Below are 13,114 nucleotides of genomic sequence, written 5' to 3'. Positions count from 1 at the left end.
AACAATTTAACTTAGTGGGTAAGAATAATCTATGGCTAGAGAAGGTTATTTTAGATTATGGAATGTCTTAAATTTTAACTAAGAAGTTTGAACTTCATTCTGTAAACATTGAAGTATACTGTCGTATGAAATGTTTTTTTTCCAATGGTGTAATGGATAGATTATGAGTATATAAGTCATATACATCTTCTATAGAAGTATTTGTAGTAGTAAGTAGTAGTACTGTATATAGTAGTACTATATACTTATAGTGATAAGTTAGTCATAGCTTAGAAAAAGGTGTTAGAAAGGAAAATTCATATTTGACAGACATGACCTAAAGAATTGATGGTGCTTAGCAACTGGTTTACAAGAAAGAGCATAAAAGAGGGAGGGAGCAGTCATAAATGGACTTCAAGATTAGTTTTAAGGGCCAGGTACCATGGCTTATGCCTGTAATCCACTTTGGGAGGCTGAGGCAGGTGGATCACCTGAGGTCAGGAGTTTGAGACCAGCCTGGCCAACATAGTGAAACCCCATTTCTACTAAAAATATAAAAATCAGCTGGGTGTGGTAGTGGGCACCTGTAGTCCCCACTACTCAGGAGGGTGAGGCAGGAGAATCGCTTTAAACAAGGAGGTGGAGGTTACAGTGAGCCAAGATCGTACCACTGTGCTCCAGCCTTCGTGACAGAGCAAGACTCCATCTCAAAAAAAAAAAAAAGATGTGAGGATAAGAATTATGTTGCAAATATCTTTTTTTTAAAGTTCTCCAAACATATGTGAAATATGGAAAGTGTAGGAGAGTCACTGCTTTCTGCAGGAAGGTGATAATTAATGAGTTTAACTTCAGATGATATCAGAACAAGAAATTACAAATATCCAATACTGAAATAATAATTATTTGTATTATAGTTTGTCATCACTAATGCAGATTTTCTTTGTATCTTTTAAACACAGGTGGACATGAAAGATGTCACAAAAATCAGCAGAGAAAAGGCAACTTTCAAGCATCCAAGGTAGGAGTTACCATCAGCCCTAAGTGAAAAAAAATGAACAAAATTGGGCAAATGCTAAACAACTAGAATAAACTAATTGTTTATATATAATGCCACTGGATCATACATATAACTTAAGGGATAAAAGTGAGCTAAGAAAAGAGAAATTTGTTTGAAATTATACAGTTTCTGAAATTCAGCCTAAGGAGTTTGAACTTCATTCTCTAAGTCTTAAAGGCTAAAGTTATGTGAAATGTGTTTTTTCAGTGACTTAAAAGTTAAATAAGTTTTTTCAGTGACTTAATACATTCTGAGTATTGTTAGAAGTAAGTCAGCCAAGGCTTAGAAAAGGGTCATTGTTTCACAGAATAAGAAAGAAAAATTTATATCTGATAGACAATACTTAAAGAATTGATAGGGCTTAGTAACTGGTTTACTATAAAAGGACTTTTAAAACAAAAAAGGGACTTTTAAACATAGGACAAGTGATAAGATTATTATTTTTTTTTTTTTTTTTTTTTTGAGACAGTGTCTTGCTCTGACACCAGGCTGGAGTGCAGTGGTGCAATCTCGGCTCATTGCAACCTCCGCCTCAAGCCTCTCCTGGCTCAGCCTCCCGAGTAGCTGGGACTACAGGGGTGCACCACAACACCCAGCTAATTTTTGTATTTTTTTAGTAGAGACAGAGTTTCGCCATGTTAGAATGGTCTTGATCTCTTGACCTTGTGATCCGCCCACCTCAGCCTCCCAAAGTGCTGGGATTACAGGCGTGAGCCACCATGTGCCCAGCCTACCTTTTTTTTTTAACTTGTGCATTTTGAAGAACAGCAGGTTTCAAAATTGCCATTTTAATGAGAACCTACATCATCATCAATTCCCATATAATACTTTGAGTTCTCAGAAAGTATAATTTTTATTTTAATGGCGTTTCTAGTGATGTTTCAGAGGGGATGAATTCAGTAAAATATGGGGCTTTTAGTTTCATGAATGAAATATAGGAATTCCAGGCCAAAGATGGATTCCTCTTGACTATATAGAAATAGTACTTCTTTTCCCATCTCTACATATTTTCTCATATAATTTAAGAATTTCATAAAGCACCACACCGCCAGGTGCGGTGGCTCACGCCTGAAATCCCTGCAGTTTGGGAGGCCAAGGCAGGTGGATTGCCTGAGGTCAGGAGGTTGAGACCAACGTGACCAACATGGTGAAACCCCATCTCTACTGAAAATACAAAAATTATCCAGGCACAGTGGCAGGTGCCTGTAATCCCAGCTACTCGGCAGGCTGAGGCAGGAGAATCACTTGAACCCAGGAGGCGGAGGTTGCAGTGAGCCAATATGGCACCACTGCACTCCAGCCTGGGCAACAGATCAGACTCCGTTTCAAAAGAATAAAATTTAAAAATATATATATATATTTAAAAATACATAAATATTTCTTATATATATTATATATATAAAATTATCTTGGGGACCTGCATTAACTTTCTGGCTCTAGACATTCCCATATGGATAATTCTTTTTTTTTTTTTGAGACAGAGTCTCTTGCTCTGTCACCTAGGCTGGAATGCAGTGGCGCGATCTCAACTCCCTGCAACCTCCACTTTGCAGATTCAAGTGATTCTTCTGCCTCAGCCTCCTGAGTAGCTGAGATTACAGGCACGTGCCACCACACCTGGCTAATTTTTGTATTTTTGGTAGGGGCAGGGTTTCACCATGTTGGTCAGACTGGTCTTGAATTCCTGACCTCATGATCCACCTGCCTTAGCCTCTTAAAGTGCTGGGATTACAGGCATGAGCTACCATGCCCATCCAATGGATGCTTCTCTCAGCTGCTGAGACTGTCTGAATTTAACTAATAATTTCAAGGCTATTAAATTGGCAAGAAATTTTGGAAATGTGCTTTTCCTATTCTCAAAGATGAACAGACAAAAACATCTTAGTCTGTTATAACAGAGAGGGAAGAAGTCTTTGGTGGGAAGGCAGGGGCCACAGCTAGTAGTTTGCTGTTATTTATAGCTATTTACAAGTAATGAGGATCGTCAGCAGGCAGGAGGCATATGAATTTAAAAAACTATGCTGAACAATTTACTAGTGATCAGTTTCCTACTTTTAAAAGCCTCCATTAGAAAATGTCTAAGGCACAAAATAGTTTATTAAAACATTGGAAATATATTTAAAATGTAGAGCATATCATCTTTGGTAGGAAAATTATCTAAATCCAAACCACGGCAGTCAAAACTAAGAAAATACGTTACTTGTATAGTGCCAATAGAATGAGAAAATGTAAATCTTAACTCTTCTTCTAGATAAAAATTTCAAATATATATTTCCATTAAAATGTTGTTAAACTATATATTTAAAGTCATTTTAATGTATGTGTTTCACCTAATAGGACTACAGGATCTCATCCCCAAAGTGTAAAGAAAATAATATCAAGTTCATCTAACAATCTGAAAAGAAACCATTTAACTCCAAAAAAGGTTGAAATGCAAAGATCACTACCTGGCTCACTTTTAGAGAACCCAAAAGACACTTGCACGTCAAAGTCAGAAAGCAAAATAGACTTAACTGTGTCGGAACACTTCACTGGACAACAGAAAAATTTAACTAGCATGAAGAAAACAAATGTGAATTTCAGTGCTGCTAAAACAAAAAGTGATAGCAAAGATTGTGCTGCTTTTGCAATTTGTGACCAAAAAAGTGTACATGGGACATTTTCTCCAGACCATGAGACAGTTATGCAGAAATTTCTTAAAAATTCCTCAGATCCCACCCAAAAATCCTGTCTTTCTGACATAAACCCAGGAACTGATGTTTCTCTTGTGCCTGATACATCAGTGCTCTCAAAGCCAATTATCTGTTTTGAGAAAGATAGCCATATTGATCTAGAAATGAATGACACAGTCTTTAAACTTCAAGATAATGATATAGTAAATTCATCTATTAAAAATTCCACATGCATGACTTCTCCAGAACCCATTTGTATCCAGAACAAAATTCCTACTCTGCAAATAAATAAACTACAGCCTGCAGAAACTGAGTCAGAGGACAAATACATGATGGATACATTGAATCCCAATGTGGTGCATACTCTTGGAGCATCTGGGCATATATCTCTTAATGTGAATCAAACAGCAGAGTACTCTTTTTCTGAACAACAGAATGACGAAAATTCAAAAGTCTTAACTCAGAATGCTGCCACATATTGGAATGAACTTCCACAGTCTGCATGTACCCCAGTATATAATTCTTCTGAGAATTTATTTGGAACTTCATCTCCATACTATTCTGGGTATGTTTATCATTACAGCAGCAGCAATGGCAATGCCATTACCCAGACATTCCAAGGAATAACATCATATGAAGTACAGCCACCTTCTTCTGGGCTGTTGACCACAGTGGCAAGTACTACCCGGAGCACACATTCTAATCTTCTGTACTCACAATATTTTACTTACTTTGCTGGGGAGCCACAAGCAAATAATTTTGTGCCAGTGAATGGGTATTGTCAGTCTCAAATACCTGCTGCTTATAATTTTCAGCAACCAATTTTTTCACAATATGCTTCTCATCAGCCATTACCGCAAGCTACATACCCTTACCTTCCTAATGTAGTTGTGCCTCCAGAAGTTCCTTGAACTTATGGTGAGTTTCACATTTTAATGCCTGCTTTATTGAGTTGTCACTTTTAATTATGTCCATTTATATAAGTAGAATTTACAGTAAGTGATGAGTTAGAAGGAGAGAAAGTAGTCATTTTTCTGTACAGATTTGGAGAATTGCTCATGGACTGGGCAGAGAGGGTAAAAATCTAGTTGTCAAAAATTCAAGCAAAAAAAACCTGGCAGTATCACTAATATATTCTTCATGTGTTCTTCAGTAAAACCCAACTGTAGGGAATAGTTAAGTAACTTACAGTTAATCCATACAGTGAAATATGATGTAACCATTGAAGGGTTTTTAATAACGTAACTTACTTTTTTTGTGGTTTGGAGTTTCCCTCTTGTTGGCCAGCCTGGAGTACAATGGCTCTATCTCGGCTACTGCAACATCTGCCTCCCAGGTTCAAGCAATTCTCCTGCCTCAGCCTCCTGAGTAGCTGGGATTACAGTCATGTACCACTACGCCCAGCTAATTTTGTATTTTTAGTAGAGAACGGGTTTCTTCATGTTGATCAGGTTGGTCTTGAACTCTCAACCTCAGGTGATCTGCCCGCCTCAGCCTCCCAAAGTGCTGGGATTACAGGCATGAGCCACCATGCCTGGCCGTTAATAATGTGACGTTTTTTAAAAGTATATCATACAAACTTACCTACATAAATATGGAAATACATAGACATACTGAAATAAAATATACCAATATTTTAATTCGTCTGTCTTCAGGTAATAAAATTTGGGGTAAATAGAGAATGTTTTCCTGTATTTTCTAGATTATCTACTATGAAACTACATTATTTTGATAATTAGAGGAAAAACACAGTACAGAACTAAAGTGGGAAAAGAAATTTAAATTAATTCTTTCAGTTATCTAATACAGTATCTTAGTGTAAGTGAATAGAGTTAATTGAAATGTATTGGTAAAGAACTTGGTAGTTTGCTCTGTAACATGAACATTTTTCCCTCTAAAATCCTTAATTCTACTTGTAAAATACGATGATAAGAATATAGGTGTTTTAATTGCATTGAAATGTACATTTACCAGAGTTAAAGCAAAATATAAAAACAATTATTAATCCTGCAGAAAAAGTTACACTAACAACCAAATATTCTACCATCAGAGACAAAAGGTACTTTAAATAAAAATAACCATCTTTTAATATACAGAGAAATGCAGGATATATATATATATATATATATTTTTTTTTTTTAAGGCAGTGTTTCATTCCATTGTCCAGGCTGGAGTCCAGTGGCATGTTCATAGCTATTGAAACTTCAAACTCCTGCGCTCAGGATACCCCCCCCATCTCAGCATCCCAAGTAGATGGAACTACAGGCATGCACCACCATGTCCAGCTAATTATTTTTAATTAATTTTTAGTAGAGGCTGAGCAACTATAAGCCCAACATTTTGGGAGGTGGAGGTGGGCAGATCACTTGAGGCCAGGAGTTCCGCCAACATGGCAGAACCCCATCTCTACTGAAAATACAAAAATTAGCTGGGTGTGGTAGCACACACCTGTAATCCCAGCTACTCAGGAAGCTGAGGCATGAGAATCACTTCAACTCAGGAGGCAGACATTGCAGTGAGCCAAGATCGTGCCACTGTACTCCAGCCTGGGCGACAGAGGGAGATATATATATATTAGTAGAGACGAGGTCTTACTGTGTTGCCTAGGGTGGTCTCAGACTCCTGGCCTTAAGTGATCCTCCTGCCCCTGCCTTCCGAAGTGTGGGATTACAGGTGTGAGGCATCAGGCCCAGAGAATTTCATTTAAAAAGTTTCTAAACCCTGGATATTGTTACAAATAAATATGTAGAAAAAATTGAGAGGCCGTAAGTCTGAATTGAGCAAGAAGCAACCTGTTGACATAGTTCTATTTCTAATTGAGAAATCTGATTACATCAGTACCTCTGCATTGGAGTTATATTACTGATTACTATAACCTATAGGATAAAATTCAAATACTTTAGGCTGTAATGGAGAGCCCTTCACAGTCCTGTATATTCAGCCTCATCTCCCACCACTTCCACCTCTGCATCCAAGCCACACTGGACAGCTTATGTTCTCCCATAGGACAATCTCTTTCGTACTTCTGTAGTACTTTTTGTGTGCTTTTTTCATGTAAGACATGTGAGTATTAGAATCATCTCTGTATCTTTCCCTTTCTTCCCTACCCCGTAAATGACTTTACACAGGGCTAGAAATGTTTGACCTAAGACAGAACATAAGGAAAACAATAATATCAAGAGGGGAGAAAAGGCTGGGTGCAGTAGCACACCTGTAATCCCAGCACTCTGGGAGGTTGAGGTGGGCGGATCACTTGAGGTCAGGAGTTCGAGACCAGCCTGGCCAACATAGTGAAACCCCGTCTCTACTAAAAATACAGAATTAGTCAGATGTGGTGGTGCATGCCTGTAATCTCAGCTACTTGGGAGGCTGAGGCAGGAGAATGGCTTGAACCCAGGAGGCGGAGGTTGCAGTGAGCCGAGATAGCGCCTCTGCACTCCAGACTGGGCGACAGTGAAACTCCATCTCAAAGAAAAAAAAAAGAAGCAAAAAGAGGAAGAAAGTCTATAATGACACTGCTTTTTCCTTTTTGATTAATTTGATACCATTGCTGATTCTGTAAGGATGAACACAAAGCATAGTAGATGGGGCAAACCTATGAATTAAAGTAGACACTTTAATTTCTGAGATAGGAAATCTTGATTGTAATTGTTTCAGACAGACAGGTTCTCATAGTTTGGGCTTACTTTTGTTCTTAATAGTTAAGCTATTTGTGATGTTAAAAAAAAAAAGATAGCTGTGGAATTACCTCCTTGGTTATATTAGTCCAATGAAAATAAAAGAAAAAGAAATAATTATTTATTATGATATCCAAAAGTCGCTCTGAAAAAGTTAAGGCGGCAGTTGCAATGTTACAAGCACATCTTTGAGTTACCATGAGTGCAAATAATCCACAGAAATCACCTCTCACACTTAATGGGAACGGCATTCTTAAATATGTGAAAATCTCTTGGACCCGTTTGTCACTGTATTGTTCATGGTTCTTGTATTCAACACCAGAAAATGGAACTAAAGGACTGTGCTTGAGTGAGCCCTGTGTCCCAGTCACATTATGTTTTTTATTACATTTAATTTCACAGGATACCTTAGAGAGATGCAGAAATACTGCTCTTCTACAGATGAGGAAACCACTCCTCAGAGAGCTTTAAATAACTTTCATAGGATCCAGTGATCCTATGGCTACTTAAGGGCAGATAAGCACTTTGATCTCTTTAGCTGTAATTTAAACTCAGATTCTTTCCACTATACTATCGTGTACCATTAGTCTAAATTATTTGCTTCTTTAAATCTTTGCGGTGTTTTTCCTTCCAGCTCCATGGCACCAACAATCCTTTCATCCAGGACACTGAAAATAGTCTTCTGTCTACTGAAATAAAGGAGATATAACAAGTTTTTCCAAGTATTTTTTACTTTTTTTTTTAACATTTAATGATTTTAAATGTGTGTAAATGTGGTGGGAAATATAAATCATATGATTCTTTGTAAAATATACAAATAAAACAGTCCAGCACATATCACATAGGACATCAGTTTCTAACATCTGATATACCAGAATTATTTCCATGCAGTTATAAGGGGAAGATATTATGATCAAGATTAAGCAGTAGTGGTAAAATCTTTAAAACTAGATTCTTGCTTCTGATATGTTTTAGTACATTGTCGATGGCATTGTGCCATTTGAGCTGAAAGGATTTTTTTTATTAGTCATCAAACCAACAATTTGATAATTCTTGACACTTTATCATATAATTTACAATTCTATGCCATATATGGCAAATCTGCAATTTCAATATTCGATAGTTTTTACTTATAAAATATTTTTAATAAGAAAAATTGGTTTGCATACTTTCAGTGTTTCCTTGAGTACAGATTTTTTTAACTTTCATATTGGAAGCAATTGTAGTTAATTATATTGGCATTGAAGCACTTCCAGTGCCTTTTTCTACAAGAGCCATTTCCAGAAGATTATTTTGTTTTTGGATTTCACAATTTAAATAGTTATTTTAATGATTTTTTAATGATTATTGTAGCAGATAATCTAGAACAATGTTTATGCTTATGCAGTTAATTTATTATAATAATTTTTAAAATGTAGCACAAATACAGTTTTTTCATGCTCCAGTCATAAATTTTTCTTTTACATTCTGCAAAAGCAAAAACTCTCTTAGTAATAATCATCATAGGGCGTAGTATATAGTATGTAACTGCAGTCGTGAGCATTCTCTGTTCATATGTTACTTTTCTTGCTCAACAGCTACTCCTGTTTTCTGTAAGACCCTAGTCAGACAAAGCCCTCACAACTGGATAGACCTTTCCCAAGGGTTAGCACTAAAATGTGACAGAGAATTGGTTTGTCTGAATCTAAACAAATAGCAAAACTTCAATATTTTTGCAAACTTTTTACATGAGCAAATTTTTTTGTTATCTGGCACAGGCCTTTGAACAGACTATAATTCTACTTCATGTAAACAAAAAATAATTTTTCAATTTAGAAAGACAATGAGAATCCCCAGGATAAGCCTCTTTATAGTCACTTTAACCAACTAGGATGGAATTCAGAATACCTAAGCCTCTTCCTTAACAAACAGATGTTTAAAAAGCTGAAGGTCAAGCAAAGAACAGTAACTGAAAGAAATAAAGGATTTGAAAAAATGATAGAGTTAAAGCAATATTAAAATAACATTTATATTTTGTTCATGTAGTTTTATTTGAAAATAGTGTGTCAGAATCAGAACTCCTGAACAACTTTGAAAGCAATAATATTAACTGGTATTCAGAAATGAATAACAGCCATTTGATTTATGCTTCCCTCAGTCATTTGGTTTATGTTTGATTATGGAAAGATGTTACAGCATTTATTGTTAATACTACTTCTAATAGGTAAACCAAAAATTAAACATTCTTGTTAAGGACTCTTTGTTTAAACAACTTTCAGATTTTGTTGACATTGTCTTTGTGATATTTTTGTTTCATGGGTTTTAATTTCTCTTAAAGAATATTCAGTTACATTTTTCAAAAATCTGTACTTGATAGAATATTAAAAATGGAATTTTTTTCTCTCAATTATATGTTTTGATTCTAAATATTAAAATAGAACAAGTTAAAATTGAGCAAATTTTATAAACAATAAAAACCTGTTTGTAAATATTTTTGTTAAAGAATAATTATTTTAATAAATTGGATTCCTTCTAGTTTCAGGGGATTTTCTTTTGTATTTCTTGAATAATAAGTGTAAATATGGGCCAGGTACGGTGGCTCAGACCTGTAATCCCAACACTTTGGGAGGCTGAGGCAGGCAGATCACCTGATGTCAGGAGTTCAACACCAGCATGGGCAACATGACAAAACTCTGTCTCTACTAAAAATACAAGAATTAGCCAGGTGTGGTGGTGGGTGCCTGTAATCCTAGCTACTCAGAAGGCTGAGGCAGGAGAATAGCTTAAACCCAGGAGGCAGAGGTTGCCATGAGCTGAAATAGTGCAACTGCACTCCAATCTGGGCAACAGAACGAGACTCTGTCTCAATGACAACAACAAAAAACATGTGGGTGGTCCTAGGTTTACACATACTCATTACAGTAAAAACAATCCACGAGGAACTGACCTTGTGTCTTACTTCATTTTCTGTTGCTGTATCAGAATATCACAGGCTAGGTAATTTATAAAGACAAAATGTATTTGGCTCACAGTCCTTGAACCTGGGATGTCCAAAATCTAAGGAGCTGCATCTTATGAGAGCATAAAATGGCGTGAGGGAGCAAGAGATTGAGCTCATCCTTTATAAGGATGCACTGCCACAGACTAACCCATTCCCACAATAACAGCATTAATCTATTCATGAGGGCACAGCCTTCATGACCTAATCACCTCTTAAAGGTCCCACCTGTCAACAATGTTGGCATTGTGGATTAACATTCCAACATATGAACCTTGGGGGATACATTCAAACCATAGCAATTAGATAACTAAATAAACTGCTGAAACACCTTTTCCACTCCAGCTGCGTTTGCCTTCACCCTCGTCCTTTCCCCTTAATGTTAAAAACTACATTGCAGCCTGCAGTTTCATATGACAAGCCAAAGTCCCTGCCCTCATTTACAATTCTCATTCCAGTCAAGGAAGACAAGTTATACATGTATAAATATTTTACATCATAAGCAGTAGTATGTTAAAAAAAAAAAGAAACAAAAACTAAGTAATTGACCAGAGAATGGATGATACATAAACTGAGATATTCAGTGATGGCCTCTTTTGACAAGGTAAGCATCCTCAGCCTCCCAAAGCATTGGGATTACAAGTGTGAGCCACCAAACCCAGCCAGAAGACTTCTTTAAGATATCCTGTAGAGCCATTAATCTCAAAATACTGCATTCTGGCCAGACACAGTGGCTCATGCCTGCAATCCCAATGCTTTAGAAGCCAAGACAGGGGGATTACTTGAGCCCAGAAGTTCAAGATGAGGCTGGGAAACATGGCAAGACCCTATCTCTACAAAAAAAGAAAACAGAAAAACAAAACGCCAGAGCATCAGTGCCCTGTGAAACAATACCAAGCAGTCTTAAGATAAGAGGAAAATGAGGCAGGACAGGAAAAAAAGGTTTTGAAGAAACTTAAATATATGATACCATACTCATGCAATATTGGGACAGGGCAACCTTTCTAAATAGGCTTATGCAAAATTACTGATAGGATTGGTGAAGGAGAGAATAGGGGGAATACAGGCTCTGAGTCAGACCACATGGCTTCATTTCCCAGCTCAAAGTTAGAGAACTCAGCCCCAGTTGCTTGTGGCCTCTACCTCAGTATCCTCATCTGATTAATCAGAATGATGATAATAGTCTACTTCATAGAGTTGTTATGAAGGGAATAAATGAAGTAATAATCTAAGTACTTAGACAACCACCCGATTCATATGTACTCTTATTATGATACAAAGATTTAAAACTTTTGTACGCCAAGACTCAGATACAAGAATCCAAGTAACTGGGTAAAATACTTGAAACATACATATTAAGCAGCCTATAAATTAATAAGAAAGTGAAAAACCGAATAAAATAAAAAACACTCAATTTGCACACACAAATACCTAAGTGTCAAAAAAAATCAACAGTTACTAAACCCCACTAACCACAAAAAAAGTGTATTTTCAACTATCATTTGGTCATAGCTTAAAATGAATAGTACCCAATTGCATCAGTCAAATTTGTGTTCCAATGTAAATAACAGAACTCCCAAATGTAGCTTAAATATATTTTCTTTTTCTCTTATATGAAGTCTAGAGGTACCATATGATCCAGCAGTTCCCCTCCTGGGTATTTATCCAAAGTAAATTAAATCAGTATGTCAGAGAAATATCTGCACTCCCATGTTTGTTACAGCACTATTCATAATAGCCAAGATATGGAATCAGCTTTCATGTCCATCAGTGGACGAATTAATAAAGAAAATGTGACCAACACAGTGTAACCATGCCTCTACTAAAAATGCAAAACTTAGCTGGGCATGGTGGTGGGTACCTGTAATCCCAGCTACTTGGTGTCTGCCAGAAGGTGTGAGATTCCTCTGAGATTGAATTCCTAAAGCAACTTTGCTGTAAGGACACTGAACCTTGAAACTGCAGTGAGGTAGGGGATCTGACGCTCTCACCATGAGCCAAACTGTGGCTGAAGTGGTACTGGATTAAGGATATGTCTTGACTACCAGAGAGAGAGATGCAAACTTTCTAGAAGATATGCCTTCCCAAGGTAGGCCCACAGGAAGCCCACAAAATCTGTTCAAGCTGTGAACTCGTATACACTAGAAGGCAAACCCCTATGAGTAAGAGTCAGTGGAAACGAAAAACATCTTCAGTCACTTAACAATTGTCAGGTACATAACATAGAATAGCTGGGTATAAAAATGCATAAAGATATAAAGGACTCCACTTTTGTATGTTGTAGTAAGAAATTTGAACCAGCCCTTTTACTGAGGTCAACAAAGAAGAACAAAATGTTCAACATAGTATCTGCTCTGATTCCTTTGTCTGAATAATTCCATCTCTTGGCTGATAAATTTGAAACGTTTTTTAGAACTACATTTTTTGACAGAAGGGTGAGAAGAGAGGATGAGAACTATGATCTTTTTATTGGTTGAGATTTGTTTTTAAATACAATTCCCAATTTGATTTTTTCTATTTTAATTTTTATAGTAATTATCAATAGATATGCAGAATTCCCTGTGACAATTTTGATAATATCATATTCACATTCTAAGTATCAGAAGGTATTTGAACTAGAAGTAAAAATATTTCTTTAATCATGTGGTGATTACAGTGATATAGAAGAATCATTTTTATACCCATACAATGTATAATTGTAGCATATAATTCTCTGGATACATTACAAGACATAAATCATTCATATTTCATA

The 13,114-nt window shown here is 36.4% G+C and overlaps 1 protein-coding gene across 1 annotated transcript in view; it reads left to right on the top strand.

The window, feature by feature from the left end:
* The window catches only part of TEX15 (testis expressed 15, meiosis and synapsis associated), a 69,503-nt gene extending 59,650 nt beyond the window's left edge, over positions 1-9,853 (top strand). Inside the window, exons 8-10 of the mRNA XM_035270244.3 lie at positions 939-997; positions 3,374-4,626; positions 8,020-9,853. Coding sequence (XP_035126135.3) covers positions 939-997; positions 3,374-4,619 — 1,305 coding nt within the window. The 3' untranslated portion in view covers positions 4,620-4,626; positions 8,020-9,853. The remainder of the gene's footprint in view (positions 1-938; positions 998-3,373; positions 4,627-8,019) is intronic.
* Positions 9,854-13,114: the final 3,261 nt, after the last annotated feature.

This window comes from Callithrix jacchus, chromosome 13 (assembly GCF_049354715.1).
Source record: "Callithrix jacchus isolate 240 chromosome 13, calJac240_pri, whole genome shotgun sequence".
In the NCBI taxonomy this organism is placed as follows: Eukaryota; Metazoa; Chordata; class Mammalia; order Primates; family Cebidae; genus Callithrix; species Callithrix jacchus.
This window is presented reverse-complemented; position numbering and strand designations above follow the sequence as displayed.